Below are 27998 nucleotides of genomic sequence, written 5' to 3' on the forward strand. Positions count from 1 at the left end.
GTCCTTTCCTCGTTCACTACATTTCCACCCTGACACATGTCAAAATAGTGCAAATTTTCTTCCTTTTTCCCAGGCTTTCCACACGAATTGCAGTTACTTTGCTAGTCCAACTTTTCTATTCGACTTTGCCCACCGAAGACGCACTCACTTCTGCAGTACAGTGACGCGGGGACCGAAATGTATGAAAAAATTCGACCATGTACATCACGCATAAAAGCTCGACGCTGATTGGTCGGACGGCAGAGTCGCCATTTTGATAAGCCCCAAGCGTCGGGGTTAGGAGGAATAGATTTTTCTCCACTCGACAAAACCATTAGTAAGAATATAAAATATTTTCCATATGTTTACACGCGTTTCCATACGCACAGCAGACCATTTGTCTACCGGTAAGCTAATAAGCTAATGTTTCACGCACTATTTTCACAATTTTTCACCATCACGAATTGCTGGCCAATCAGGAGCTCGCTTCTACTTCTGTGCATCGCAATGTACACTAGCGACATCTACGTGTAACGCGCAAGCCGTTCTCACTCTCAGCCGAAGCTGTTGTCTCATTCTGTCACCCACATTAGTCGCCTAGCAAACGGAAAATGCAACGCACATCACGAGAAAATAACATATTCAATCAAGTATGTTTCTTTATTGGAACACTTTCCTTGTTATAAACTAACTGACCACAAACGTTTATTCGCATATGTACGGGCACATTGACGAAACCACTCGCACACAGTGCATTCAGAGCTAAAGGCCAGCAACAAGAACGCGGCAAAGTACCTTGCAACAAACACGAAAATATATCTCGACCACAACGCTACGCTTCCTCGAACATATGCCTTGGCATTATTGTATGTCGAATTTTCAAAATATCTATTCTTTGCTTGCTAAACACTGAAAGCCACACGGAAAAGGAGCGCAAACTTACCTGGAAAATTCACACATCTTGCCGATGTCTGTTTGATGCTCCCTTTGATGCTGTTCTCTTTCCCTTTTCAACTCTTTTGTCTTCCCAACTTCTATGACAGTTGTTTATGTTTAGAGTGCAGTTTGCAGTGCTTGATTTGATTTGAAAAAAGCATTGAGCAAAAGACTCTGTTATTTATTACATTATTTTTATGGCTTTGGAAAACGATGTATCGTGAAACAATCTATTGTGAATTATGTTTGAATTTTGTAAGCAAAGGTCGCACGTTTTCCACGAAACTGTCCGTTAGAATACAACGTTAGCATTCATAATTGTTGTTTTGTTCTTGTTTCTAACTTAGCTAAACTACTAACTAAAGAGCTAAAAGGTAGAGCCTAAAGGTTAGCCTATCGAGGGCTTATTCGTGTAACATGGTGCCAAAAAACTAAATATTGTGCTTTCAAATTTCATTGCACGCTTTTAGTTGCATATCAATCCGCACGTGCGCATAATGGTGAAAGAAAACGTTCGAAAACACGTTGCACCGTCGACCGTCATTTGTTTTGGAAGGAAAACCCTGGAGGAGAAGTTAGAAAAATCGATATTCCAACGGAGACAGTAAAGAAAATAACACAATCGTGTCACTTTCGACCATATCTCGCCAGGGTGCTCGCATACGGTGGAGGAAACCCTACACTTTTCGCCATAACGTAGTTTAAGAATGTTGAAATCCGAATTGCAGCACCAATTTTGGGTGACCAAAAAAGCTGTCCAAAGAAGGCTTGGTATGTATTTTCATAGGGAGCGAGTTGCATTTGAACTAGACTGCCTTCCCATTTTTATACAGGCTCTAAAGAGGACGAAAATATTGTCGCGTCCGATGGGGAGTTGGACACCAAAATCGAACTTTTCAGCTCGCTGGCAGAAAGCAACAGCAAACTGTACCGTATTATGTATGTATTGTTGCCTTACCACTTGATTACTATACTTTATTAACCCGAACGACTCCTCGTAGCGACCAGTACCAAGAGCGAATGTGCATACTGGCGCAGGAGGAAAACGCGTTGGGAAAATTTTTGCGCGAGGTCAGCAAAGAAAGTCCCACCACCGGTAAAATGATGTCTACCACCGGCAAGGCAATTTCCTATTGTGGCCAACAACGCATTGCTATACGTGTGCCATTACTACGGCTGCATCATGATGTGCACACATTCAAAGGACGAGCTATTGCCGACACGCACCACACGATTCAGCAAATGGAGAGGGAAAGAACGGAGTACCGAGCCGCGCTAAGTTGGATGAAATCTGTTAGTATACAGCTGGATCCAGATACTGGAAGGGGTTTGGAAAAGTTCCGAAAGGCGCAACGTCACGTAAAGGCGGCAAAAACAAAGTTTGATAAATACACCCTCGACTGCCTCGAGAAAGTAAGTAAGCTACAAGCGTGATTTGAAGTGAAATTGTTTTACTAATCTAATTCAATCGGTTCAGATTGACCTCTTAGCGGCTGCAAGGTGCAACATGTTCTCTCACGCGCTTGTAGGCTACCAAAATGCTATTCTTCAGTTCTCCAAGAAAACGGACGAAACGTACAAGAACACGCTAAAGAGCCTTGCAAAAGATCCGCATTATCGGTTTTCTATATTGAAAGAACTTACCCAGGCGAACCCCAACGAGGAAGATAAAGACGTCGATGTCGATACGACACTACAGCAGAATGAACCGTCCGGCAAGCCTGCGGACGATGACCAAATGTTGTTTTTCAAGGTACTACTTATCCTTTTACCTAGTGTTACCTTCCTAGTCGGTTTCCCTTGTGCTAATATTTACTGGTGATCGGCACCATTTTTCAGGACGAGTATAAAGATGAGCTGGAACCAGTAGCTGCAAAGCAACAGGCATCCACAGTGCAAGACACGCTTTCCGCGAGCATTGACGGGGAAATTGATGCTCTTCTATCTGATTTGCCCAAACTTACCCTTGGCGCAAAAGCAAATAGAAAGGAGGCTGAAGACAGCATTGAAATTGGCAGTGGAAATGCCAACTGTGACCTGCTGGGACTTAATTTGGATGATGAATTCTCCGATTTCATGTCAGCTCCAGTGCCATTTTTGCCTTCGATGTTACTAAGCAACGGTAGCCTCGTGGATGATGAGTTTGAATTCACACTGCCGCAGGACGCTCAGACACTTTCGGAAGAGACATCCGATAGCAATCGATCGGAGAAAGCGTCCGACATCTTTAGCAGTTTGTTGCAGGGGTTTTCCAAACCAAGTGTTGTCGGGCCGAACGTTTCCAGTACTTCAACGAATGGGGGACCTTTGGTGGCTTCGGGATCTAAGCCAAAGGAAAAGTTGAGCACAAAAGAGAGCGGCAAGAAGGGCAAAGACCTCAGTGGATGGTATCAGCTGTTTGCGGAATTAGATCCTCTTTCCAACCCCGATGCTATTCCGTCCAAAACGGATGCGCCAATCAACAGTATGGCAGCCTGAATAGAATCAAGAAGAGCAGATATGTTTTGTTACCGGTTTTTTAATGTTAATTGTAAGAAAATGCTTCGTAATGTCATTGTACTTATGCTTATTTTAAAACTGAATTACCTACCCCTTTTAACCACTTACGTTGACCGTCAATAAAATAAGATGTCTACATGCAATGTTGTCTCGTAAAAACTGCAGTATCTCTAGTGCCAGCATTATTCAATGATAATATACACAAAAACTTCGCAGCTTTAGATTATGTTTTTTTATTGCGATTGTTCGATTCATCGTCATCCTTTCTTTCCAATGCATCGACTTCCTTTCCTTTCGACCAGTCGGTGCGGTTTTGCGGCACCTTAGACAACCACAATATGTTCCGTTGTTCACTATAACCCCAACGGAAACAAATCAACAACGATCTCGAGCGTATGTTTACGAAGACAGAAGGTTCTACTTTATCGGACTTGGCTCAACAGAAGATAGAAACGATACGAAAGGGTGTTCATTCAACGACAAAAAACTTTTCCTTCGAGTGAGCCGTTGGTTAGTTAATTTAACAAAATCATTTCCAAAAACCGTGTTTGAAACTGATTGACAATTTTCTAACTTTTATATTTATCCGTTCTGGACACACTGGAGCTCAGGTAGGTTCACTGTATTTTTTCATATCCTTTTAAATTTAGTATCTTAAATAAATTAATAAAATTAGAGTAAACTTAACAAACGAACTTTACTGGTCGACGCCTCATTTTCGCATCACCACAAAATCTCTTATATCAGCTCTAGGTATGAGCCTTTTCATTTGTTTTGCTCTCTTATGACGGAACTAGTTTTACGTACCATTTATGATTGATTCAACTTTTTTCCCCTTTTTTGGACAAAGGGAGCATTTCCATTCCGAAGAACATATTATACCAACAATCTTTGTCGGTGCATCGTCTATAACAGCCCTTCGCCACAAACACAAAAAGTTGGAATCGTTTTGTTTCTATTGATTACAGCGCACTGTCACGAGTGTTGTTAAATAGTGTTTCGCTGGGAAAAAACATTAACGTGAAGGCTACGAAGGAAAATGACTAAGCCGTGTTAAATGATTTGTTTTTGTCGAAATTGAAAAAAGACTACTACGAAAACCCCGAAATAAATGAGATTATCGTAATAGCATCACCACTGGCCGCGCACGACCGCAGACATGGATCACGGAGATGCAGGTAAATAAACAGAAGACGAGGAAAACTAACAACAACAAGCAGTAACAAACTTTCAATGGTCTTCTGAATAGTCAAACCTTAAAATTTCGTGTCTTATGCTGCACGTTTCGAGTGAGAAAGAGCAAGGAAGAGAAGGAAAACAATGTGTTAAAAGTAATAGCAGAAAAACACTATAACACAACACTTACTCCTCATAGAACTGTGAGTCGCGTGGCGTCATGTGTAGAAGTTGTTCGAGATTTTCCAGGAAGCCCCACTGTCGTAAGACTTGCTGCCGACCACTTTTTTCCAGCAGATTCCGCACGACAAATACGGCACCCATCTGTAGCTTATTGTCGCTGGCGACCTTAAAAGAAACCATACAAAACAGTTAGCAAAAGCGGTAACGATTCGAGTTTATAGACTCACCAAAAAATCCCTGATCTTTTTGACAATTTTCTCATCTTGCAGCACGTAGTCCTTGTCGCGTGCCCCCGCCGTTATGTTACTTATTATAATTAAAGCTTGCTCTTTAACCTCGGGTGGGTGCGGGTCGTCCAGTACAAGACTCACCTGTCGATAACGAGAACAATAAAGGTGTCTATTTTTAAAACATGATCAGCCACAATGTCTCACAAGACTTCTTACCGCCCTAAGCACTTCGGTTGAGTGTTCCGACATGATTGTTTCGATATGGAGCGTATTGCTCAGCAAGTTACGCAGCAGTCCCAACGTTTTCATGATGACTCGCTCATCCCGATCACCTAGTAATTGAAATATTCTATCCGTCCCCAGTGTGTTGATGATTTTCGTTTTCACATGCTGTTCGGCCTGTATACACGGTACGTTCATGAGTTAATGGAGCAACAAAATAGAAACAAATATCTGGCAAACGATGCAAACCTGAAAGGCCATGTTCATTAACGCCCAGCTACCATTCAGCCTCAGGGCTGGATCGACGTGGTTTGTAAGTTCGCACAGCATTTCAACTGCTCCCGATTCGAGCATTGGTTCCTTGGCAGGTGAGAATTCTAGCAGCAGATTACAGATTGTTGATGTCACTACGGTTTGAAGCTCGAGCGAAGGATCGCCAGACAGCAGATCCATTAGCGGACGCCAGACGGAGTGATCCTGTTTACGGAAAAAATGCCACACGCGTTCAAAGTAATTGTTTCATGCGCAACAAGGACTGCAATTACCTGAAACGTTGTCCTTAGCAATTGTACCGACCGTGAGAGCGAATGCAGACAACGCACCGCGGATAATCGAACCTTTAAATTGTGGAAAACAGAAAGTATCCTGATAAGAGTACGCTTCTTTTGCTCATCGACGGCGAAACCTACTTCCGGACAGCAGTCTTTCAGCCCACATAGCACCTCTTCCATTAGTCCGTCCATTTCGATGATACGCTTTCGAATCTCTTCGTCGTTCGCCGCGAGGGAGGCAAAACACCGGAATGCACCCTGGCGTGACAGTACCGAAGGACACTTCACCAGATTTGCCAATGAGCTGACGAGATGATTGCTGATTGCGGCCAGTCGCTGAAGCTCGGAATCAATCTCGGCCAGGTACGCGAGTGTTTCGGCAGCAGTTGCGCGGGTATCCTCCTGAAATTCGTCCGAACAGAGGCGCGCCAAACAGGGGAGCGTTTTGTACACGATCCGATAGTCGTCGGCCGGTAGCGAGCCAGACCGGTGCAAGTACGTCAAACACCGGCTGGCGGACAACTGTACTTGTACGTCGCGGGTACGTGACAATAACACGGTTAGGATGTCCAGTATCGAACGGTCGCCGTGGTAGGTCGCGTGTACGATATTCGAGACAGATTTGTTGGTGAAGCACATTGCCGCCAAACACTTAAGTGCAGGTACTTGCAGGGTCGTATTGTCGGAAGTCATAAGCCGCGCCAGAAACGGTATCACATCGGCCTGGCACAGATTCTTCTGTTGCTGCGAGGAAAGACACAGAGGAACGAAGATGTTCACGACGTACGTCTGACACGGGATGCTGGTGGATGGCGAAGCAATCTCTGAAAAAGTGAAACACAAACGAAATCGGTTAAAAACCGTGCAACCGAGATCAATGGAAGAACTACTCACGGATCAAGCGTCGAAGGTGACTGATGTTAGAGTGGATCAGTTCGAGCGGTGCGAACGGATATTGGACTATCGTTTGGAGCGCACTGAGACATGTTTCCATCAACCGCTTGTCGGTGCTACCGTCGACGATGATCGCCAGCAGCACGTCGACGGTATCGTAGCGAATGAGCGAGTGCACCTGAGACACGGTTCCCTTGGCTAACGATCCGAGCACTATGCCGGCATCGATGCGAAGTTGCAATGGCTTGTCGCCATCACGCAGTATCGCAATCAGTCGGGGCACAATACCTTGCGAGATGATTGAACCCTTTTTCTTGTTCGATCCGATAACCGCATTCTTAAGACAGACGATCGCTTCTTGGCACTTGTAGTACTCTTCCGAGTACAGCTCGTCGATGTAGGAGCGGGAGTTTTCGACGTCCTTTTGGGGAGTAAAAACAAATGAACAAAGCCAATTCAAGGCAAAGAACACAATTCAACGTCGCAGACCCGCCACCGGTTGCAATTATCGTCCAAAATGTCCCTCGCAGTGCAACTGATTGTTTATAGGAGCATTGTTGTGGATTGAGGTTAGAACAACTGCTGTGATAATGCGAGATTGAAAACGTCGCTTCGTTTTGCTTCACTTTTTTCGATTTTCACTCTCAAAACACCAAGCAGGAGGCTGCGGGATCTCGCTGGAGGCTGAACATTCAACAGAACATGCAAAGTGCTACCCTTCACTAGCCGGAATACGCTTAAAACATAACTTCAAACGCTCTAAACAGCCCATCTTTTACGAGGTAAAAATTACGCACCAACCGTACCGGAACCGTTTCCATTGACTCTTGCACACCATGCTTACCATGAAACAGGTGAAGGGTTCCATTCCTGTAGCCTGTAGCGGGCACCCGAGCTGCGAACTGCTTGCCGGACCGTGACAAAAGGACGACGCGGAACTGCCGGTTGAGATGGGCGACTTGCGGCCTGTGTTATTCGAGCTTTCTGGAGATTGGAATCCAAAACACACGCAATTTGATTTTTCACATTTCTCGTTTGACAGCCGACGATCGGGATGAAAGCTATGTTTGCCTGTGTGGGTGTGTATGCGTTCGTGTGCGATGCTAAAATTGCTCGGAATTGTCAATGAGCAAAAAACTGCCGAACCGGTTACAACCGTTTCAACGAGCAATTGGTGAGATAAATCCATGGCATATCTATTTAAAGGTAAAATTTGGAATCTACTGATGATAACAATTTGCCTGATTGGTGAAGCTCTGCCAGCCAACCATTGAGAACATAAGCTTTTCAATTTTACAGAATCAGCCAAATTAATCAAACCAATACCTTTCTATTTGTATCAATCATCCCAAAATATACTATTACTTACAAGAGATTTTGATCGATTTTTGATTGAATAAAGTAATTTTTCGTCCTCGCATTGCGTAAAATCTTTTGTGTTTTTGAACTAATATTTAGATGATGATGATTTCATGATGATCATTATTCGAAATTATGAACTTGAAACACCCTGTAACCGAAGTCCGAAAGCGTAACATTGTAACGTCAAACGTTTTTGCTGTTTGGACTTTTCCTTAGTCACATCAAAACACTGAAACTTTTAGAATCCACGTCACATTGGTGTATATTTTTGCGTAAAGCAGACTGAGTTTTTCGTCTTTCATCGCGATTGTTGTGCCAGCTGCAGACGCAGTTGTGTTTCTTTATTGACCGGAAGTAGTGTGAATCAAATTAACAATGAGCCGCACAAACGGTGAAGGGGCTGAACTGATCGACATGGAAAACTTGTTCTACACCGGGGACTACTCCGGAGCCCTTAACGAGTTTTATAAAATCCAGGTGCTGTACATCGGTTGTTTTATCGCCACTCTTCAATACCCCTCGAAAACTTCATCGCTAAAATTAAACCGTTGGTTGATCTTATTGCAGAAACCATCCGTAGAAAGGGATATTCTTATGTATAGGTCGTATATAGCACAGAGCAGATTCCGCATCGTGTTGGACGAAATCAAGCACAATAATGACACTCCGTTATTGGCTGTGCGCTATTTGGCCGAATATCTTCACGTAAGCCACCGTAAAAACGAGATCGTGGCTTTTTTCGACGAGAAGTTCCAGGGCGACGCTAGTGAGCATGTGATTTGGACCATTGTTGCGGCTATCGTATACATCAACGAAGAATTGTACGAAACGGCCATAAAGTAAGTGAGATCCTGACTCGCCCGCCAAGCTTAAAATAGTTACACTGTCTTTCGGTCTCAGACTACTGGTGGAAAATAACAATTTAGAGTGCCTCTCACTCTACATGCACTGTCTTCTGAAGATGTCACGCGTCGATCTTGCGAAACAAGTCCTGCAAACGATGCAGGAGAAAGATGACGACGCGACCCTTACACAACTCTCGCAAGCGTGGCTGAACATTCAAATCGTAAATATTGCCGTAGCAAATATGTTTTATCATTAGGCGTTCAGCTTACGTCCTTTCTCGCATCTCTGCACAGGGTGGTGAAAAGTTGCAGGACGCTTACTACATCTTCCAAGATATGTGCGACAAATTCTCTCCCACTTTGCTGCTGATGAATGGACAAGCCGTGTGTGCGATCGGCCAACAAAAGTACGAAGATGCGGAACGGGTTTTGCGCGAGTGCGTAACTCGTACGCCGGATGATTACGACACGCTTGTGAATCTGTTAAACCTGTCGCAGCAGAAGCTGAGAAAGCAAGACGAGGCTCAGTTTAGCCGATACTTGTCGCAGCTCCGAGAGCACAAGAATAATGCGCTCGCCACTACCTACACCAAGAAACTTGCTGAATTCAATCAGCTAGTGCTTCAATACGGTCCTTCAAATAAGAAATCCATCAGCGAAATCGAAGCATAAACTGTGTGAACCGGATGAAACCTTGCTTGTACCCATTTCAATGTATTCCAACACTTTTCTGTAACAATAATCATCGCAAAAGCGAACGAACGTGTCCTTATTTATTCTGCTAGAGAATCGTCTGACTAGGCTGGGAGGCGATACGTTAAGTGTATTATCTTTGTGGGGCCATTTTTATGATTTCTTCTCGCTGTTTTTGTAGTTCTTTTAGCTAAAATCAAACAGCAGAGTTGAGAGGGTGAAACTTTCACCATCAAACTATATGAAGGTTTTGATGCACATACCCGCTCCTGGTGCTTTTTTTGTACTGCTTCGCTTGCCGACTTCCGGTAACCTTCGTTGTTTACGGTTTTGCACAGTTTTTCGATTTCGGCTTCCAACTTCTGTACTTTCTTGGTGTGAGTCGCCATCGCTACACCGCCGTTATCCTTTGACGAAAAATCCAGTCCATCGGCCACCACTCCAACAGTACACTCGTGGTTGACGGAAGATTGCACCGCGAAGTTTGGTCGTAATCGGTCGAACGATGCCTCCTCGGTGTGTAGTAGAACATTGTGGCAAAGCGTTAGCTGACGTATTATCGATTCTTGCGAGTGCACTAAATCGTAAAGACCGCTCCGCCTGACGTAGATATGAGCTACCGGATTATGCTTCCGTACGATTGGTATGATGTGCTCGTTTTTCGATTGTCGTATATGCTGACAAATAAGTAACAACTGATCCACGTTTGCTTCGAGCTCAGAATCGATCTTTGGTTGTAACGATGTATTAAACTCATCCATCTTCGTTTCCAAGGCCAAGTGTGAGAGAAGCTCCGCTGCTAGGAAGGGAGCGAACGGTTCCAGATAGCATAACCCGGTCGTAAGACAATGATGAAGCACGGCACATTGCACCGATGCCTTGGCTGCGTGTTCTGTTTTCATGTTGATTTTAGTGGTTTCCTTCGTGAATCAAAAAATATTATTACGTTGTTAACCAACCAACCAGCAATGGTAGCAAAAACGAAAAACTCACCAAATAGACATCACACAGATTGGTGTAGAAAAAGGTTTTCAGCGCTGCGGTTGCTAGATGAAAATTGTACCCTTCGAATGCTTCACTGCAAACTTGTATGGTGCTTGCGAGACGGCTTAAAATCCATCTATCCATCATGCACAAACGGTTCGCTTCTGGAAAGGTTTGTTTGGTTGCCAAAGGAAAATGCTCTAGACAACCGAGCGTGTAACGTGTCGCTTGCCAGATTTTGTTGAAAAATAGCTTGTTGGTATGCGCTTCCTGTGCGTTGAAGTGTATGAAATGGTTCTTCACGTTTACTGAACACAAAGTAAAGCGCAATGCATCGGTGCCACTCTCAGCAATCCCATCGGGGAACATCTTACGCTGTCCGGCAAGTGATTTCTTCAGTTCCAGTTCCGACAGTATACCCTGCCTAAAGGAAGCATCCGTTTCCGCTTCCAACCGTTCCAGTGTTATGCCTTGTATCACGTGATCCGGTTTGATGACGTTACCGAGACTCTTGGACATTTTACGCCCGTGCTCGTCGCAGATGATACCATGAAGCAACACCTTACGAAAAGGCAGTTCTCCTGTCAGTTCTTGGCCGAGCATTACCATACGCGCTACCCAGAAAAACAAAATATCGTGGCCGGTCTCCATCAGATCCAGAGGATATTCTTCCTTATTGGGTGACTTCGCATGAGGCCAACCAGTCGTAGAGAACGGTAGTAGGGCCGAAGAAAACCACGTGTCTAGTACGTCGGTATCTTGTTCCACTGTTATCGGTTCGTTGCTCACGTTTTCTGCTTGGTGTTGTATTTGCCGGACGTATTTTTCTCGTGCCTCAGCTAAGGACCGAGCAGCAACCCAGTGGGTGCGACCTCCGTGTTGCACGCGAAACGCAGGAATTCGATGTCCCCACCAAAGTTGCCGGGAAATACACCAATCGTGACAGTCCTCCAGCCATCGGAACCATTCCCGTTCGAACACCTTTGGTATAATTTGAAGCTTTCCATCCTGCACGACTGCTACCGCCCGTTGTGCCATTTCTCGACACCGTACGAACCACTGGGGCCGTAGTAACAACTCAACCACGTCTTTTGATCGCGAACAAACCGGCAATACCATGGCGTGCGGCCTTATGCCCCGCAGTAACGATAGCTTCGAAAGATAATCCATCAACCGTTCGCGGGCTTCGTATCGGGGCAAACCGGAGAAGGGGTCGAAATGCTCCCGAACGATTCCCTGCTCGTTCAGAACTTCGACAGTGGCTAGTTGGTGCTTGCGGGCTATCTCAAAGTCGAACCTATCGTGGGCGGGCGTTATCTTAACTGCCCCTGTTCCAAAGGCTCGGTCAACCGACTCGTCAAAGATGAGCGGAATATCCTCTTTGCGTACCGGATGCCAGAGGAAGGTACTTTTGTTACGCAAATGCGAGTACCGTCCATCCTCCGGGTGTACGGCGACCGCGACGTCACCGAGAAAAGTCTCTGGGCGTGTAGTAGAGACAACGATTTCCTCGGTAGACCCTTGCACACGGTATGCTATGTCCACTAGTTGCCCAAACGTAACACTTTTGTTGTATCCTGGTACAGCCAACGCAGTGGGACCGTCGAGTTGCAAGCTTTCAACTTCAACGTCCGAAATGGCCGATTCTAGACTACATGACCAGTTCACCAACGATTTGTCGCGATACACCAAGCCATTTTCGAAGAGTCGCACAAAAGCTTCCTTCACTGCGACCGATTGCTGTTCGTCCATGGTAAAGTACTCCCTGTGCCAGTCCATAGAACATCCCAGCTGGTGGAGGGCACTTCGAATGGTGCATTCTTTTTCTTTTTTCCACCGTAAAATTTCTTCCAGAAAGCGTTCCCTTCCAAGCTCATGTCGGGATACATTAAGATCCTTTCGAATACGCTTCTCAACCACAACCTGCGTTGCGATCCCGGCGTGATCCATGCCGGGTATCCATAGCGGTGTTTTACCATTGTTCCTTGCGTAGCGGATCAGAGCATCTTGAACGGCGCAGGTAAGAGCATGTCCCAAATGTAGCTCACCGGTTACGTTCGGGGGTGGTAGAAGGATACTGTAACGTTTGCCAGTGGCCAGTTCGTGTTTAGCATTGTTGTACTGTATCCTCGGCAGAGAGTCGTTAGCATGAACTTTTGCTTCAACTAGAGATGGTTTATAGGCCGGTGCAATATCTGAGTGAAAGGTGATACACGTTATACACTTGTTTTTCGGCGAACAAACAAAAGTACCTCGTTTTGTAACGAAATTCCTTGCAGTTGTGGTGCAGTGTATCCATATTTTCACATATCGTACTGTAGACCCATGCTGCTGAAGTAGTCGCTGAAGCATTTCTCGGTTCTTTGCCGGCTGACCGGCACCAGATAAAAATGGTTCAAAACATTCCTCTTCTTCTCTTCTTCTGTTCGCCGATTCTTTGACAGTAGCTCGGATGCCCGAATAAGAAAGTAAATCTGTATGAATAACTAAATAGTGCACTTTTAATAACATCACTAGAAGTGATTAATACATTTGTGAGAACAATCCCGTGTCCGCGGTAGGAGTTGAAACATTAACCTAGCGCTTGAATTTGTCCAAAGATCAACCATTATTTTCGATATTTCAATTCAAACGGCTCGACACCTTCGCTTGCAACTACCTTGGGATGAAGCCAATTGTCATTGCAATATGTTGTGTTTTGTGTTTTTTTGTTTTTTTTTGTCTTACGTGTACATTCCATTTTTAAGGGCATTTTCTTTCAAGCAGTAGCAAGTGTAGCATATTTTTTCACATTCCGACCGAAAATGAGCGCGGGTGACGAAACGGAAAATGAAACGAAACAAACGGACCACATAAACGAAATCGTTCTGTCGGACGATGTGCAGCTAGCAATCGAACATGTGCTTCAGAGCTCCGATCCGCTGGACCAGCCCGATTTCAACCCAACCGATTACATCAACCAACTTTTCCCGAACGAGCAATCGTTGTCCAACATCGATGAGGTCATTGCAAAAATGGAGTGCGATATTAGCCTAATCGACGACAATATACGCAGCGTGGTGCGGGGTCAGGTGAACACGGGCGAGAATGGGCGTGTGGCGCTTGCGGAGGCGCAGCAATCGCTCACGCAGCTGTTCGCGCTGATCACGGATATCAAGAACCGAGCCGAGAAGACGGAAGACGCGGTGAAAGAAATTACACGCGACATCAAACAACTCGATTCGGCCAAAAATAATCTCACGTATGCTATCACCACGCTCAACCATCTACATATGCTCGTCGGTGGTGTGGAAAACCTGAAACAGCTCTCGGAACGACGCCAGTACGGCGAAGTGTTAAACCCGCTGCAGGCCATTATAGAGGTAAACCAACACTTTCAGCAGTACTCGGAGATTTCGCAGATACAGACATTGTCAGCGCAAGTGCAACAAATCCAGTCCGAGCTCGCGACGCAGATTACGGACGACGTGAAGCACTACTTTTCACCAACGAGCCACAACAGCACCAATCGCATGACGATTACGCAGCTCAAGGATGCGTGCCAGGTAGCCTCGGTGCTGGACAAACCGGTAAAAAAGAACATCCTTAAGTGGTACATAAGTAGGTGTTGAAACGCAAACGCGAACCCAAGATTGCGACGCATTAACTAGGAACGTTTGTTGGGTATATTCTTTTATTATCGCTTAGACTTGCAGCTACAAGAGTACGTGCAGCTGTTTCACGAAAACCAAGACATTGCCTGGCTGGACAAGATCGACAAGCGTTACGCCTGGGTTAAGCGGCATTTGTTAGAATTTGAGGAGAAATTTGGCACGGTCTTCCCAACCGACTGGGAACTGTCTGAGCGGATTACCGTAGAGTTTTGCACCATCACGCGCGATGAGCTAACGAAGATAATGGCACGCCGTCGTACGGAGATCGACGTGAAGCTGCTGTTGTTTGCAATCCAGAAAACGGCCAACTTTGAGCAACTGCTCGACAAGCGCTTCAACGGTACAACATTGGTGGAAGCCACCAGCGAGGAGGTGCGAAAAGAGCGAAACTCGTTTAACAATCTAATCGGTAGCTGCTTCAAAGCATATCTCGATATCTACACCGACAGTATTGATCGTGAGCTTGCGGCACTATTAGAGCAGTTTGCCCAGCAAAACCAACAGATGGTGGTTCCGAAGGAGATCAATCCGGGTGTGATTCCGAAGTAAGTTTCGCCGATGCAAGTCCCGCAGGACACTAGCACATGAAATCATCAATATTTTTGTCTTCGTTCTGCAGCTGCGCCGATTTGTTTGTGTTCTACAAGAAGTGCATAGTGCAGTGTATGCAGCTCAGCAACGAAAAGCCAATGTACGATTTGGTGTTGATTTTTAAAAAATATCTTCGCGAATATGCCAACAAGGTGCTGGAGGCACGTATCCCAAAGCCACAACAACCGAACACAACCACTTCGTCGATCAGCTCAAGCATGTCGCTGCTTACGAAGGATTTTCAAAATTTGTCCACGGCCGCCGGGCAGGTGATACACAATTTTCTGAAAGAAGGCGAAGCTCCCAGGTACGTCGAAAGGCAATGTTTAGTCGTTCAAGAATCGATCAGATCAGAGCGTTTTTTTATTTGTTAGGTTTTCTGTGGACGATTTGCGCAAAATTTGCTACATCCTCGCTACCGCAGAGTATTGTCTTGAAACGGTCCAACAACTGGAGGACAAGTTGAAGGAAAAGATTGACAGTGGCTACCACGCAAAGGTGGATCTGGCGGATGAGAAGGACGTCTACCACCGGATCATTTCCAATTGCATTCAACTGTTGGTACAAGACCTTGACGCAGGTTGTGAACAATCGTTGCTGTTGATGACCAAAATAGCGTGGCACAGTATCAGCAATGTCGGTGATCAGAGTGGTTTCGTCAATCAGATCGTCACTAATCTCCGACAGACCGTGCCGGTGATACGAGATAATTTGGCCAACAGTCGAAAGTATTATACGCAGTTTTGCCACAAATTTGTTAACTCGTTCATCCCGAAGTACATCAACACTCTTTATCGATTGCGGCCGACCTCTTCCGGGACATCCACAACAACTTCCTCCACACTCACGGCAAGCGCATCCAGTTCCAGCATTTCTGACGGTCCCAGCGGAGGGGCAGCGACTGGTACGGCGGCCGGTGGCGGCAACATTCTGGGTTGCGAGCAGCTCCTGCTCGATACGCACAGTCTCAAAACCGTGCTGATGGATTTGCCGTCGATCGGCTCACAAGTGCAACGCAAACCACCGGCTAGCTACCAGAAGGTGGTCGTAAAAGGCATGGCCAAGGCTGAGATGATCATAAAAGTGGTAATGCAACCGGTGCACCCGGCACCACTCTACATTGAGCAGTACCTGAAGCTTCTGCCCGAAAGCAACGTGGTAGAGTTTCATAAGGTATTGGAAATGAAAAATGTACGTAAAATTGAGCAGCAACAACTAGTGGAAGGCTACAAGAGGGCCTGCCCACAGCATCAGCAATCCCACAACTCGGCTGGATCCGGTTTCGGAGAAAATGGAAGTTCTGTGTCATCAGCCAGTGATGGAGCAGCCGGCAGTAGCCACCAATCTCAGCAAATGGCTGCCGCGGCAGCAGCCATCAGTGGGGCGGGTTCCAGTATAATGGCGTTGGGAGATTCATTAATGGACAAAGGACGGATTAGGAAGATAGAAAATTTAATCAAAAATAGGCTTCCTAACTAGAAATATCATAAATTATTACCTAGGCTGGTACGAAAACAGCAGTTTCTTTACCGGCAACGGAATAAAACACGCAAACCATATCACTTGTCCTATTTCGATAGCATGAAAGCAAACTCTTCGTAGTTAATTAGTCCATCTCCGTCGATGTCTGCTTCAGCCAGGAGATCCTGTAGCTCTTGCGGAGTGAGTCGTTCACCAAAATTTTGCATCACATCCGAAAGCTCGTCGACCGACAAGAATCCATCGCCATTCTTATCGAACACCTTGAATGCTTCGTAGAGCTCCTTCTCGTTGACGGGTTCTCGCGATTTTCGCTTCATTAGTGCCAAAAACTCTTCCCACTCTATGCGCCCATTGCCGTCGGCGTCCACTTCGTAGATCATTTGCTCCAGCTCGGCCAACGTTGGATTTTGTCCCAGTACGCGCATCAGATCCCCCAATTCGTCAGCCGATATAGATCCGCTACCGTTGCGATCAAACAATTCAAAGATTTCGCGATATTGTTGCTCCTCGAAGTCGGATAGTTCTGATTCCGACAACATCGTAATTTTGTAATTTTGCAACAGGAAGCTTCGGTACGATATTGGCAAAACAAAATTTGTGTAAAATTAGTTGCGAAAGTTTTTTTTTAATGAAAAATTGGAAAGACTGCTTGGATGCAAAGGATACAGCATCTAGGTAACGATTTGCTACCGTGAAACAATAGTTATCACATCCTCCAATGGATCCAACTGGAATGCTGAAATTGAAGATTCAACAACGAAGGGAATCTGAACGGAATTTTTATTTAGGATGTCGATCTTATCGTTTGTTGTTTTTGAACGCCTTTGAATCATTTTATTTTGAGCAACTCCTCCTGAGCAAGCTGTCTACCATATAATTCGTACCATTCTCACTGGGCTGGCTGTCAGGCCGGGCAGCATCAAAGAAAAAGAACAGGAAAGCAGCAGCTGTCAGTGGAGGTGTTGATGGTGAAGATTTCGATTTTCTTGAAGATTTCAAGAATCGTGTCCGTCCCACTGGCACGGGAGCACTTGGGCAGATTAGTGTTTGGCTAGTTGGGTTTCTCAGTGTTCGCATTGTGGTGTACAGTCAATGATGCGATCACTACCAATAAGTACCTAGCGACCCCAATCTTGTTTCAACACAGCTCAAGGTAAGAAAATCCTCGATAGGCGATACCTTCGAGCTGCCTCGTCTGGTCTGTCTCGCCTCGATGCTGCGCACCTCCAGCCGCCGCCGCTGCACCGGACAGGTCCACCCAGACATTTCAGTGCTCACCAGTGCATATCCTGTGCGTGTACTGACCTATGATTCGAGTGTCAACTTTTGTTTGGAGTACTGTTATCTCTGTTTCTCACGCTGAGCTAATGAATGAACTGGTGGCTACGCAGAGTATGTTTCCATTGGCTGGCTCTTTTGCTCCCATTTGTGTCTCTCCCAGAACCCGTAACATCGTCGACAGCAGTGATTTGGGACTTAACACACCAGTAACAACTGTGAAAGTTTCAGTTTCTTAGGATGAAGCAGGCTTGAATGGTCCACTAATGATTGGAAGTACAGCGCTCCTTCATGTCCAGTCTGAATGTAATTGTTCTATAAGAAGCGGTTTGGAAAGTCCAATCCCCAAAAACCTAATGTGTGTACACGTTTTCGTAATATAGCGCTTCCTGGTGGCGACGGTTTGAAAAAAGGATATGAACCTTTGAGCATTTCGTCTTGTGTTTAGCAGTCTCTGCGACTAACTGTAGTTCTACAGACAAAGAATAAAACGGGTTGTGGTCGTGCTCATAAAATGCGTGTTCTGAATTTGCCACGAGACCGGGTGCGGTGCTTGTGTACGCGAAACATAACTGAATAATGTTTCATAATTGGATTTCTGTACCGATACATTGCATTCAAGAGGGTCATCATTCGCATGGGGTGGAGATGAGAACAAATGGAGGTCTCAGACCCAATGCATAGTTCACCGTTGGGTAACGAGTTCTTGGTGAGTCTGCATCGTGCAGACACGCCACCAGACATGACCATTGTAGCGTAGTTTCTGTCGAGTTGCGTGGCGCTTGATGCAACACCTTAGTATGTATTAGTTTTTTGCGATAGTATTCCGTGGGTCCTATTTCAAGTGCAACATGCGGAACGGAGCCGATCCTCACAAGAGAACCGTGTAGGTGTAAGCATAAGATTCATTCATCGATATGCATCGACGCAACTACGTAAAAAACGCGAACATCTGCTGTTGTGCATGGAACGATGGCACGATAGAAATGTTCCGTCGAACGTCGCGACGATGCGCACAAGTGTGTTAAGAGGATTCACAGTACAATGTATTTTAATACTGGTCATTTGGAATGCAGCAGAAGTAAGAAAAGACGTGCCATTTCATTCACAGGACACTCCACCAAAAATACACTGTTCGACCAATCCTTTCCTGCATTCAGCTGATCTGTCGCGACCAAGCCTCTCACAGAGCTAACGATAAAGGATACAGGATAAACGTTGTGCAAAGTTCGTGGCGTAAGTGGGAGACAAAGACTGCATTGTTCGGATAATACAATTCGTTTGCCGGTTAAGAAGAGCTGTACCGAATCACCACCTCGGTTCAGAATCGTGAGCCGTATCTTCGAGCTGGAAACACGTCCAGCGGAAATGACTAGCGAATGTACTTCAATGGGGGCAGGAAGTTTGGCGAAGTTGAGGGGCAAAACGTGGCGAACGTTCATCGAGCGATCCGGAAATGCACCGACCTTTGCTTGTAAGTAGCGGTGCGTCGTGTCTTATATTTCTTCTGTTATTTCATTGTGACACTCGATCTTCAACACAGCCGAAGAGGAGGACGTTGGTGACCAGACGGTGAGAGAGCCTGGCAACGGCAGACTGCACGGCTTTGCAGCGGCACCACAAACGCAACAACAGACGCACCACTCTATTCTGGGAAGCCAGGCGGGATGTGGGACCTTACGCAGCAGCATACAGCAGCATCGCAACCGTGGCAGTGTGATGCGCCTGGATAAGGCCGACATGGGTCTGTACGGTATCTGCCCCGAGACGGACCCATTCTATGCGGTGATCTGTGATATTTGTGGTAGTGTAGTGAAACCGCAGGGATTGCAGAAGCATATGAGCAATCGGCACTATTCCTATTACCACCACGCGTCCAAATTGAACGCCAATGGAAGCGCCACTGGGTCGACGATGTCCACTACCAGCACGAGCACGGCCGGTGGTGGAACTGTCGGTGGAAGCACCACTTGCAGCAACAGTCGTAGCAACAGCACTGATCAGTCACTAGCCACTAGTTCAGCTTATGTTTCGTCAGGAGAAAAGACTGATTTTACCATTCGCATTAGCACGACCGCGGACGGCATCGCGCGTGCGGAAACTAAATTATCATTGTCGTCTTTGTCATCGTCATCATCGTCTTCGTCTTCGTCATCGTCTGTTTCTAGTTCTTACTCTGCTTCTGGAGCTGGCATCAACTCTTTGCGTCATCATAGCGAAAACGAAGCGCCAAGTGGTGACCAGCAATCGTTGACAATAGTCGTTCCATCATCCAAGATACGCACCAGCACAGGAAGTGGAAGCAAAGTGAAGAGTAAAACGGCCAAATCGGTACATTCATCGAAATCGTCATCCAGCTACGGGTCATCGACGTTGTCGTCTTCGTTCGCGAAAACGTCCATCGCGCCGGCTACGGTCAGCGATGTATCAGTGGAATTCGGTCGTGACGCATATCCCACCGGTAACGGGGCCATTGGTAGCGGTGGAGTGCCAGTAGTACTAATGAGCAACTGTTCCGTGGTACTAGATAAGAAAGGAACATTTCCCATCGCCACGGACGCAACTGCTTTGTCGAAATCTTCATCGAAACGAGGTTCTTCCAAGTTAACGTCCTCATCCTCCTCAAGCTCGTCACCGTCATCGTCTTCTTCTTCGTCCTCTTCGTACTCTTCGTCGAGTAGCAGCAGCAGTTCGAGTAGCAGTTCGAGTAGCGGTTCCAACAATGTGGTCGGTGCTGCTCATAAGGGTTCCAGCGAGAGGAAAAGCGACCGTTCGCGAGATTTCGACCCAGATCGACATTGTGGCGTTGCCACACCTGAGGGGAAGAAACACTGTACGCGACCACTGACGGCTTGCAAGTCGCACACGTTATCGCAGCGTAAGGCAGTGCAAGGCAGAAGTAAAAATCTGGATAAATTAATGGCCGAATTGCGTACGCCAAGTGTCCCCAAGGAGGACAGCGGTGCTTCAGGTGTTTTCCTAGAGGTAATCGAATCGAGCAGCAATTCCTCGACCGGATTCGAGGTCGATCGCAGCCGTAGTGGGGCAGCAACGTGCGGAGTGTCCGGAACATCGAATGAAAGCATCGTTCGTTCTACGACACCAATGCCAAGTGTAAGCACCGGGAGTGCCGAGTTGCCAGCGGCAGGCAGAATTGTTAATGACGCGGTAGCGAAAGTGACTCAGCTATCCGGCCACAGAAGTGGAAGTCCGGCATCTGCGGTACAGAAAGGTGTTCCCAGTAGCGACAGTAAAAGTGAGCGATCGAAACACAAAACATCATCTCGCACACATGGGAGTGCGGATAGAAGTGGAACGACGGCTCATCAGGGTCACGGACCGGGTAAATCGAGCTCACATCATCACCGTAGTGTTGGTTCCACGAAACAAGGACAATCGCGAGAATTTTCGATTGGAGTGACGACAGCAGCTACCATACCGACTACGACAACGCTTGGTCCACAGCACCACCAACCACAACAAAAGTTGCCGGCAGCGGTAGCAACTTCGCAGCTATCGTTGCCTCAATCCATCGTTCACCAGCAGGTGGCACAACCCGTATCATTGTCTCAACAACCGCTACTGATGGCCACCATGCCTGCCGAGGCGCTCGCACAGCATTTTGTGGACGAATCTCCCAGTGGCGGCTTGCCCGAACAGACGACAATCGTAATGGATCCTAGTACGAGTCTCCTAAAGCTGTCCGTTGCACCCGGAACGCTACACGCTACTGGCGAGGGTGATATTTCGCAGCAGCAATACACCACCTCTGTCTCCAATAATAGCGTCAGCATGATGCAAGACCAGCTGACTGTAACTCTGCCACTATCTGTGATAAATTCCATGAACCTTTCTGGCACCAATCTGGTTAATATGGCACATGGGGCCACTGACGGTACTAGCACTGGGACTTCCAACGCAGCTGCCCGTGTGCTTTCTACGGCCGCAGTTTCGGCCACAATGATAGGGCCCGGAATTGAAGCAGTGGCAGTCACTCCGCAAACGGCGGAGGCCTTTATTCCGGCCGAACTGATAGAGCAGCTCCCTCTGGTGGGCGGTACCGGCACTGAGATGCACGATACAGCATACCGCTTGACGGCTACTGGAGGCGGGGGAGCGGTTGCTGGAGGAACTGTGGCGACAGGAGTTTCTGGTGAAGGTGAATTGGCTGATCTGGCAGCGCTACCCAACTTTAGCGATCAGATCAATTACACGCTTCAAACGCTTGCCCAAAACCTCCAGTCCGCTGAACCGCCGGCCGATCTCGTCGATAGTATCGATGATATCGTTCCCACGATCAATCTGCTACCAGCGGCTGCCAATCCGTTGGTAATGCCGCAGCTGCAAGGAGAGCTGGGCGATTCCATCATCCTCACGCCGACACAGTTAACGACCCTGTCGCAATCGTTGGTCGATCAGCACTTTATCGACAACATGACCCTCAAGTCGGCAGAAATGGAAATTGGATTGACGGTGAACGGCCCGGTCGATATATCGAAGCTGATGCTGCTAAAGAAGGTCGACGATGAATTCGTTAAGGAACGCCAGCAACAGTCGGGCCAAGCGTTCCCGGCTCTCGAACAGCTCGATGAAGTGCGGGGCATACGAATGTGGTACAGTTCGTTGCCCAAACCGTTGCATGTGAACAATTTCCAACTCCGTCGGCTTGCCGGTGGTTTCGTTATGAATCGCAAACTTCTCGCCTTGCGGAAAAATCTTCTCAGTGAAGCAAGTTCCCTTGGTAGTGGCAATGGAATAACAGGAAGTGGCACATCCCAGCAGCAGCATCAACAGCAACAACAACAACAACAACAACAACAACAACATTCACCTACAATAGGTGGCCGCAACACTGTCGGCGGATCCGACATTCTACTCTCTTCGCTTTCGTCTACCAATAAGACCGGTAAGCTGGCAAACGAAGGCGGTGGTATGAACGGTGTTGGTGGCGGAAGCATGTTGGGCAGTCCGACTGGTGCCGGAGGAGGGATTGGTATACGAAACGCCACTGGACTGTTCAATCGTGGTCAGCGCAGGACGCTAATTGCGCAGCCCCGTAGCAACGCAGGCACAGGGCAACGTTCGGAAAAAGCTTCCTGTTTGCTGAGCAACACATACTTTCGAAATTTAATTACTTCAATGCAACAAAATCAACATCAACCTCCCGCACATTCCAAAGGAGGGCACTCCTTTGCCGATGGAGTCAGCAGCTACACGACTAATCGTGCGCACTCCTTAAAACGAGGCGCTTCTTCGCTGACTACACTATCGAACAAAAGGCTGAAGATAATTAGTAATCTCCACAATTCGACCGCTCCACCCCAGCTGTTGCTGCAGCGTAGTGGCAAAGTAAAGCCGAAGGTATTATAATTGGTGGTTACAGTGTACGACGATTGTTGGGCGATGGATTGATGACTAATGCTTGCAAGTCTGTCAACAGATTTAAGCCTAAAACCAAAATGGACTGGACAGGACTGATTACTCTATAAAACGAATACAAAACATTTTCCGACTGTTGCATAGGTAAGGAAAAAGTGTGTATTCTTTTCCCACAGTTAGAATAACATAAGAAAATGTCTAGCAAACATTAATCTCTGCCTCTTCGATTATCCACGATAAAGCCGCGTTTGCTAATGTTTTTTTTATTGTTCGTTCCCTCCTTTGCTTCGAACTGGCTATCAAACCATTCTAAAACCGTCGATCATGAAGTATGTTAGGAAATTTGCTACTAAATTGGAAATATGCACATATAGCAACGAAACACTTGAACCTACCATTTGACTAATCACTGAAAGTGTGTCGTATTATTACGCTCTCCGGGCGACTAAATTATGTCATGATCAAACACTACAACCAGGGACGAATTATTGTTTCCAATTACAGTCGATATGATGAGAGAATAGGACGTTGGTATAAATAGTTAAATTAAAAACGGTATAGTTTATAGGGACATCGATGGTGCATGCTGTAACCTATTTTGACGTAATGCCACTTCTTCCTAACGTAAAAGAGTGGCAAAATTTAAAGAGAAGTGTGATAGTTAGTTTTTTAAGTTCAATTATGTATGCTAGGCTACGTATAATGATGTACACTATGGAAGCAAACAGAATAATACAGTAATATAATTCAATACAATAACAAAACACAGCCTAGACATAACAAGCAGATGTTTTCAAATATGCAACCAGAAGGAAAGACGTCGTCTGATGGATATGCAAAAACCCGAAGAAATGGATTTTTTGTCATAACAGCCCGACGATGTTTCCGATCCATGATGCGATACGATGTTGTTTGTGCAAACATCCGGATCATTTTCCTATTTCTGGCTCATACTGAACGTTAGCTCTAAAATACTTATGCAATGTTACTAATCTTCTTCAAATCTAAATATATATATGCAAAAATATCCGATTTGAGAACTATCAAACAATGTTGTATTAAGAAAGAAGGACGAAAAAATGACTCTGATAGTACAATTATGATCATCATCAGCCATTTAGAATCCCAGTATCCAGTTTATTTAAAGTCCTAGCGTTTCACTTGCATGATTGATTAAAAACTATTAAATTTTTCACTTTATTGGGGAAAAATTGAGCATCTTGTCTGCGGTGAATGTTTCAATGTCAGCGTTCAAAAGATTTCAACGGCAGCAAAAGAAGGGAACGCAATAGCATTAATATTAAACACAATCCTCAAGCCACGATTTAGCCACTAGCAAAGAATTTGTTAAATATGAACCGCGCCACGGAAGACAAACAACAGAAGGGGCTCATCAGTGTCGTCGGTACTGTTTTTTGAATTTATCAAAGTGATAATCGTCCGTTGCCTTCTTTGGAATTCGATCATCATTACGTTGATCTCGGTTATCTTCCTGATGTCGCCGCTTCGGAGGGTTCGGATTGTCGATGCGATAGCGATTGTGCTGCATGAAATTGACGGCCATGTTCGAAGGCACAAAGTGTGATGGAAGATCCTTTTTGCGCTGCTGCTCCTGCATGTACTTAAGTTTGGCTTCTTCCGTTGCCTCAATGTTTTTGATTTTCGCCTCGATACCCAGATCGATCTCCGGGATTCCGCTAAGCATCTGATTTGACAGCATTTCTTCGGAGCGTAACGAGGACGTCTGGCTGAGATGAGCAGGCAGCGACAGTAAGGCTGCTTCCTCTGGACTGAGGTATTTAGAAGAAGATTCTCCATCGATCTGTTTGTCCTGCTCCTGTGCAAGACCCTTGCGTTTACCGAGCTCTTCCTCAATGTACCTAAGCGAAATCGAATGAAAATAAGTTGACGCGCTGGAATCTCGCCACATGCTCTTCGTTATGATTATAAACAATATGCTACTAACTTCATCATTTCCTCGTCTTCGTCCCGTTTGTTTGTTTCCGCGGAGAATTGGGTACCGATTCCAGTATCGTATGGATCTTCAACGGCTGTTTTTAACTTTCCCGCTTTTAACGCTTGCATATTCACCATGCCACCAGTTTTAATGTTGAAGGGATCTTTCTACAAGTATACGCCGAAAAGGTTAATGTTTACAAAACCATTCATTTGGCATCATCACTTACTACTGTTATTTCTTCTTCGGTGGTAACTTTCTTGCCGGCGGCCAAACTCAAAATGTTTACACCATTGCGCCGGTTGCGCAGCTTCTGTCGTTCTTTGGTTTCTTCTAGCTTTGATCTGAGAACGAAAACGAAATCATCAGAACGGTACATGGAAAATCAGAGGAATCGTTTTGAACATACAAAATTTCCCCTTCTGTGCCCTGCTCTAACTCTTCGCCATCACTCTTCGATGATTTCCGCTGACGAAGATGTTTCCGGGGTTTCTTTTTGAACTCAAACTTTGTTTGCGTTTGCGTGTCCTCACCTTCCGACATCTTAACTTTAATATAATATAAAATATTTATTAAAATTGCAGTAAGAAGCTATCTCCTCGGACAACTCTCAATGCGCGACTAGAGCAGAAGCAAAGTGTAAACAGAAGTTGTGTAAACAGAACATGACGTCTGCTGTCAAATGGACGCGTTGTATGGTACGTATAACTTGCACCGGGACAGTTGATGTTTCAGTTTTTACCTGAACCTCGTGTGTTCGAGCGATGGGAAAAATCAACAAGAATTTAGCACAGAAAATCGCTACGAAGCAACCCCCGAATCATGGCAACAAAGTTACTGGGCCGTTTCCACTCTACCGCTCGACGCCAGTGCTGCTGAATGGATATGAACAGTCTAGTTTCAAGATTGTCGAAACTAAACGCAAGCCTTCGAAGAAAGACAAGAGTACGGAGAAGCGCGATGAACCCGGTTCCGGACCGAAACAGCCTCGTTCGGACGATTCCGACGAACCGCAGGACGAGGTTAAAGTGAAGAAGCTTCGCAAGCTGGCCATCTCACGCATGACGAAGAGGGAAAAGAAACAGTTCAAGAAGGATGAGATGTTGAAAAAGGTCGAACTAACGAAGGAAGCGTTCAAACGGGATAAGGAACAAAAAAAACGCGAAAAAACGGTCATTACCGGAGATATGCGTCCGCTGCTAGACGCCCTGCCCACGCTAGACTCCCTGTTTCAAATAAAGTCTTCCGGAACACTGAAAACAGGAGTGCCGCAGTTTGATAAAAAGGTGAAGCCAAAAACGAAACACCAGCTCCGGACGAACCGATTGAAAAAGAACAGAAAGGAATTTATCACTCGGTGCCGTACGATTGAAAAGGTTTTCAAGAACAAGGAGTACCGGAAGGATCCTAAGAAAATGATAGCTGAACATATTAGAAATACCCGCAGTGGACAGTTGGCTCTATTGATGGGCGATGGAACCAGTTAGCTGCGCGGTCCGTAAAACGGTGCCTTTTGTTTATTTTAAGGTTAATAAAATAAGAGAATGATATCAATCCAAACTGCATTTATCTTTTGTGCCATCTTCGAGATTCACCCGGAACTGCTGCTGCTACCGCGGCACGTTGATCGGCGAAGAATGATCGGACGTTAGAGTGATTGTGTTGCGAGATAATGTCCTCATATCGTATAGGAAACAGTTTACGGCTAAGCTGTTCGATACAAGCATCAGCATTAGTGGGGTAGGAATTTGCTGAGCTTGGTACAGTTGTTCTAGTTCCTTGAACGAAGGCATTGGTTGACAAGATCTGCAATTGATATTACATTTTAGAATGAGAAATAGTTCTTTAAAAGTAACCTACCTTCGCACAAGAATTCTTGCAATCGGTAAAGGAGGAAGCGTCTTTTTGAAGCTTTGCGCATCGGATGAGAACAAATCAAATATGAGCTGTTGGTCACGAGTTGGAAGTTCGTTACTGTGGGCGCTCTCTTCCTCACTCATGCTGCGGATGATGTCGAACCTTTCGAACATTCGTCGAAAACGTTCGACTACTTTGAAGCTATCGAGTTGGTCCTCCAACGGATAGGATTGCCCCAAATGAGGTTTCTTCGGAACCGGCTCATACGTACTGTTCGTGGCTCGTGATGTAGTTGCGTTGCACGTTCCATTCATGGAGCATGGTGTTCGAATTAATTTTCTGTAGTGCAACATGGACCTTCGAACAGTTTCCTGCAGTTTACTGTCCGTCTTGCCATATACCGATTCCCGCGGGTTCGGTTGATTAAGCATTCCGTACAGGATGCTCCAAACGCATCGTTCTTCCACCGATGGAAGGTCTCTCTCGTCGCTTTGGTACGTTACGCGTCCAGGATCGTAGCGAAGCACATAATATCCCGCGCGATTTAGAACCGAGTACACCTGATACTCCTCCAACGTCAAACCGTCTGGAAACCCCAGGAACAAGCTATAGCCTTGTTCGATAGAGACCACTATACCGTCCCATTTAACCATTAGCCTGTTCTGCAGAGGGAAACCTTTCGTTGTTCACTGTTGTGCTCCCGTTATGGTGGTATGCTTACCATTTCCATTAGGAAAAGCGCCTCGTGGCAGTCTACGTATTTTCCGGTCGCATTCTCGTAACCAAACGATTGCCATTTACCTTCGACGAGTGTTAGCCGTACTCGACGTTGATCGTTTTCCCATACTCCTTCTGAAATGCAGCCGGTTTTGTTCACTCGTTCTTGCTCTAGCAAATGGCGGAGTTCGTCTGTAGTTGAAGAAACATATTTTATCCCTAACTGAAGACACGAAAACAATCTTGACGCCAGTAGACCTTGCATTCGGGTTAAATCGTCGCGGCGCTGCTCATCGAGTTCGTCCGGCGATACCATGCGGTTGAATTGAGCATTCACTTCGTATGTGGCTGCATGATGTTCCAACATTTTGCTTCCGCTACAAAAAGAACAGAATCGCAGAAAATTGTCTTACAACCGTTAATGGGGTAGATTACCTCAACAACGATGTTTTTTTAGCACTCTGTTCGCCCATTCTTTCCGTCCGGCTGATAACTGTTTACAAACTTACATATTTGACACATGTTTGAGT

The 27998-nt window shown here is 46.0% G+C and overlaps 10 protein-coding genes across 13 annotated transcripts; 5 read left to right on the forward strand and 5 right to left on the reverse strand.

The window, feature by feature from the left end:
* Positions 1–1587: 1587 nt before the first annotated feature.
* On the forward strand, positions 1588–3549 carry LOC131216165 (islet cell autoantigen 1). Its single transcript, XM_058210582.1, has 5 exons — positions 1588–1686; positions 1749–1854; positions 1917–2328; positions 2393–2668; positions 2755–3549. The coding sequence occupies exons 1-5, from the start codon at positions 1623–1625 to the stop codon at positions 3391–3393; spliced, it is 1497 nt and encodes a 498-aa protein (XP_058066565.1). The 5' UTR covers positions 1588–1622; the 3' UTR covers positions 3394–3549.
* Positions 3550–3696: 147 nt separating this feature from the next.
* Positions 3697–7643, reverse strand: LOC131206004 (armadillo repeat-containing protein 8-like). Its single transcript, XM_058198350.1, has 9 exons — positions 7515–7643; positions 6671–7091; positions 5915–6600; positions 5771–5842; positions 5475–5702; positions 5220–5402; positions 5001–5144; positions 4781–4938; positions 3697–4690 (listed from the first exon to the last, which is right to left on the reverse strand). Exons 1-9 carry the CDS (start codon positions 7536–7538, stop codon positions 4645–4647), a joined length of 1962 nt encoding a protein of 653 aa, XP_058054333.1. The 5' UTR covers positions 7539–7643; the 3' UTR covers positions 3697–4644.
* A 619-nt stretch (positions 7644–8262) lies between these two features.
* Positions 8263–9642, forward strand: LOC131206007 (coatomer subunit epsilon). The gene is made up of 4 exons (XM_058198355.1): positions 8263–8509; positions 8600–8871; positions 8933–9098; positions 9172–9642. Exons 1-4 carry the CDS (start codon positions 8408–8410, stop codon positions 9547–9549), a joined length of 918 nt encoding a protein of 305 aa, XP_058054338.1. The 5' UTR covers positions 8263–8407; the 3' UTR covers positions 9550–9642.
* Positions 9587–12917, reverse strand: LOC131206005 (valine--tRNA ligase). 2 transcript variants are annotated; one of them, XM_058198352.1, is made up of 4 exons: positions 12807–12917; positions 10564–12749; positions 9834–10490; positions 9587–9760 (listed from the first exon to the last, which is right to left on the reverse strand). In XM_058198352.1, the coding sequence occupies exons 1-4, from the start codon at positions 12904–12906 to the stop codon at positions 9704–9706; spliced, it is 3000 nt and encodes a 999-aa protein (XP_058054335.1). In that variant the 5' UTR covers positions 12907–12917; the 3' UTR covers positions 9587–9703. The 2 variants fall into 2 exon arrangements, with proteins under 2 accessions (XP_058054335.1, XP_058054334.1); XM_058198351.1 differs by having other exon boundaries at positions 9587–10490.
* Positions 12918–13342: 425 nt separating this feature from the next.
* Positions 13343–16344, forward strand: LOC131206006 (vacuolar protein sorting-associated protein 53 homolog). 2 transcript variants are annotated; one of them, XM_058198354.1, is made up of 5 exons: positions 13343–14154; positions 14242–14752; positions 14827–15105; positions 15173–15601; positions 15662–16344. In XM_058198354.1, the coding sequence occupies exons 1-5, from the start codon at positions 13359–13361 to the stop codon at positions 16275–16277; spliced, it is 2631 nt and encodes an 876-aa protein (XP_058054337.1). In that variant the 5' UTR covers positions 13343–13358; the 3' UTR covers positions 16278–16344. The 2 variants fall into 2 exon arrangements, with proteins under 2 accessions (XP_058054337.1, XP_058054336.1); XM_058198353.1 differs by having other exon boundaries at positions 15173–16344.
* A 22-nt stretch (positions 16345–16366) lies between these two features.
* Positions 16367–16819, reverse strand: LOC131206008 (calmodulin-beta-like). Its single transcript, XM_058198356.1, has one exon. The coding sequence runs from the start codon at positions 16817–16819 to the stop codon at positions 16367–16369; it is 453 nt and encodes a 150-aa protein (XP_058054339.1).
* A 2107-nt stretch (positions 16820–18926) lies between these two features.
* On the forward strand, positions 18927–22928 carry LOC131215638 (uncharacterized). Its single transcript, XM_058210029.1, has 3 exons — positions 18927–19032; positions 19102–22286; positions 22461–22928. The coding sequence occupies exons 1-3, from the start codon at positions 18927–18929 to the stop codon at positions 22926–22928; spliced, it is 3759 nt and encodes a 1252-aa protein (XP_058066012.1).
* A 1138-nt stretch (positions 22929–24066) lies between these two features.
* LOC131216250 (splicing factor C9orf78) lies at positions 24067–25526 on the reverse strand. 2 transcript variants are annotated; one of them, XM_058210692.1, is made up of 4 exons: positions 25328–25526; positions 25124–25238; positions 24904–25061; positions 24067–24817 (listed from the first exon to the last, which is right to left on the reverse strand). In XM_058210692.1, the coding sequence occupies exons 1-4, from the start codon at positions 25435–25437 to the stop codon at positions 24331–24333; spliced, it is 870 nt and encodes a 289-aa protein (XP_058066675.1). In that variant the 5' UTR covers positions 25438–25526; the 3' UTR covers positions 24067–24330. The 2 variants fall into 2 exon arrangements, with proteins under 2 accessions (XP_058066675.1, XP_058066674.1); XM_058210691.1 differs by having other exon boundaries at positions 25304–25526.
* Positions 25527–25635: 109 nt separating this feature from the next.
* On the forward strand, positions 25636–26448 carry LOC131213545 (uncharacterized). Its single transcript, XM_058207609.1, has one exon. It carries the CDS (start codon positions 25659–25661, stop codon positions 26379–26381), a length of 723 nt encoding a protein of 240 aa, XP_058063592.1. The 5' UTR covers positions 25636–25658; the 3' UTR covers positions 26382–26448.
* LOC131213535 (uncharacterized) lies at positions 26387–27943 on the reverse strand. Its single transcript, XM_058207596.1, has 5 exons — positions 27904–27943; positions 27727–27845; positions 27473–27660; positions 26755–27413; positions 26387–26700 (listed from the first exon to the last, which is right to left on the reverse strand). The coding sequence occupies exons 1-5, from the start codon at positions 27939–27941 to the stop codon at positions 26505–26507; spliced, it is 1200 nt and encodes a 399-aa protein (XP_058063579.1). The 5' UTR covers positions 27942–27943; the 3' UTR covers positions 26387–26504.
* Between the last annotated feature and the right edge of the window lie 55 nt (positions 27944–27998).

This window comes from Anopheles bellator, chromosome 1, assembly GCF_943735745.2.
Source record: "Anopheles bellator chromosome 1, idAnoBellAS_SP24_06.2, whole genome shotgun sequence".
NCBI lineage: Eukaryota > Metazoa > Arthropoda > Insecta > Diptera > Culicidae > Anopheles > Anopheles bellator.

What these genes read in the sequence shown, in the direction of transcription:
- LOC131206006 (XM_058198353.1), top strand. Translation starts at nt 13,359, where the DNA reads ATGAGCGCGGGTGACGAAACGGAAAATGAAACGAAACAAACGGACCAC. An exon ending in AATCCGGGTGTGATTCCGAA is followed by an intron (nt 14,753 to 14,826) that starts GTAAGTTTCGCC and finishes TTCGTTCTGCAG; the next exon opens with CTGCGCCGATTTGTTTGTGT. An exon ending in AAAGAAGGCGAAGCTCCCAG is followed by an intron (nt 15,106 to 15,172) that starts GTACGTCGAAAG and finishes TTTATTTGTTAG; the next exon opens with GTTTTCTGTGGACGATTTGC.
- LOC131213535 (XM_058207596.1), bottom strand. Translation starts at nt 27,941, where the DNA reads ATGGGCGAACAGAGTGCTAAAAAAACATCGTTGTTGAG. An exon ending in AAAAAAACATCGTTGTTGAG is followed by an intron (nt 27,846 to 27,903) that starts GTAATCTACCCC and finishes TTCTTTTTGTAG; the next exon opens with CGGAAGCAAAATGTTGGAAC. An exon ending in GCAAGAATTCTTGTGCGAAG is followed by an intron (nt 26,701 to 26,754) that starts GTAGGTTACTTT and finishes TATCAATTGCAG; the next exon opens with ATCTTGTCAACCAATGCCTT.
- LOC131216165 (XM_058210582.1), top strand. Translation starts at nt 1,623, where the DNA reads ATGTTGAAATCCGAATTGCAGCACCAATTTTGGGTGACCAAAAAAGCT. An exon ending in AGCAAACTGTACCGTATTAT is followed by an intron (nt 1,855 to 1,916) that starts GTATGTATTGTT and finishes GACTCCTCGTAG; the next exon opens with CGACCAGTACCAAGAGCGAA. An exon ending in ACCAAATGTTGTTTTTCAAG is followed by an intron (nt 2,669 to 2,754) that starts GTACTACTTATC and finishes ACCATTTTTCAG; the next exon opens with GACGAGTATAAAGATGAGCT.
- LOC131206004 (XM_058198350.1), bottom strand. Translation starts at nt 7,538, where the DNA reads ATGGAACCCTTCACCTGTTTCATG. An exon ending in TAATGAACATGGCCTTTCAG is followed by an intron (nt 5,403 to 5,474) that starts GTTTGCATCGTT and finishes CCGTGTATACAG; the next exon opens with GCCGAACAGCATGTGAAAAC. An exon ending in GACTCACAGTTCTATGAGGA is followed by an intron (nt 4,691 to 4,780) that starts GTAAGTGTTGTG and finishes CGAAACGTGCAG; the next exon opens with CATAAGACACGAAATTTTAA.
- LOC131215638 (XM_058210029.1), top strand. Translation starts at nt 18,927, where the DNA reads ATGACTAGCGAATGTACTTCAATGGGGGCAGGAAGTTTGGCGAAGTTG. An exon ending in AAATGCACCGACCTTTGCTT is followed by an intron (nt 19,033 to 19,101) that starts GTAAGTAGCGGT and finishes TCTTCAACACAG; the next exon opens with CCGAAGAGGAGGACGTTGGT. An exon ending in GGAAAAATCTTCTCAGTGAA is followed by an intron (nt 22,287 to 22,460) that starts GCAAGTTCCCTT and finishes TCTACCAATAAG; the next exon opens with ACCGGTAAGCTGGCAAACGA.
- LOC131206007 (XM_058198355.1), top strand. Translation starts at nt 8,408, where the DNA reads ATGAGCCGCACAAACGGTGAAGGGGCTGAACTGATCGACATGGAAAAC. An exon ending in ACGAGTTTTATAAAATCCAG is followed by an intron (nt 8,510 to 8,599) that starts GTGCTGTACATC and finishes ATCTTATTGCAG; the next exon opens with AAACCATCCGTAGAAAGGGA. An exon ending in CGTGGCTGAACATTCAAATC is followed by an intron (nt 9,099 to 9,171) that starts GTAAATATTGCC and finishes ATCTCTGCACAG; the next exon opens with GGTGGTGAAAAGTTGCAGGA.
- LOC131206008 (XM_058198356.1), bottom strand. Translation starts at nt 16,819, where the DNA reads ATGTTGTCGGAATCAGAACTATCCGACTTCGAGGAGCAACAATATCGC.
- LOC131206005 (XM_058198351.1), bottom strand. Translation starts at nt 12,906, where the DNA reads ATGCTTCAGCGACTACTTCAGCAGCATGGGTCTACAGTACGATATGTG. An exon ending in GAATTTCGTTACAAAACGAG is followed by an intron (nt 12,750 to 12,806) that starts GTACTTTTGTTT and finishes CCTTTCACTCAG; the next exon opens with ATATTGCACCGGCCTATAAA. An exon ending in ATCTGTGTGATGTCTATTTG is followed by an intron (nt 10,491 to 10,563) that starts GTGAGTTTTTCG and finishes TGATTCACGAAG; the next exon opens with GAAACCACTAAAATCAACAT.
- LOC131216250 (XM_058210691.1), bottom strand. Translation starts at nt 25,437, where the DNA reads ATGTCGGAAGGTGAGGACACGCAAACGCAAACAAAGTTTGAGTTCAAA. An exon ending in CCGAAGAAGAAATAACAGTA is followed by an intron (nt 25,062 to 25,123) that starts GTAAGTGATGAT and finishes GTATACTTGTAG; the next exon opens with AAAGATCCCTTCAACATTAA. An exon ending in GAAGACGAGGAAATGATGAA is followed by an intron (nt 24,818 to 24,903) that starts GTTAGTAGCATA and finishes GATTTCGCTTAG; the next exon opens with GTACATTGAGGAAGAGCTCG.
- LOC131213545 (XM_058207609.1), top strand. Translation starts at nt 25,659, where the DNA reads ATGGGAAAAATCAACAAGAATTTAGCACAGAAAATCGCTACGAAGCAA.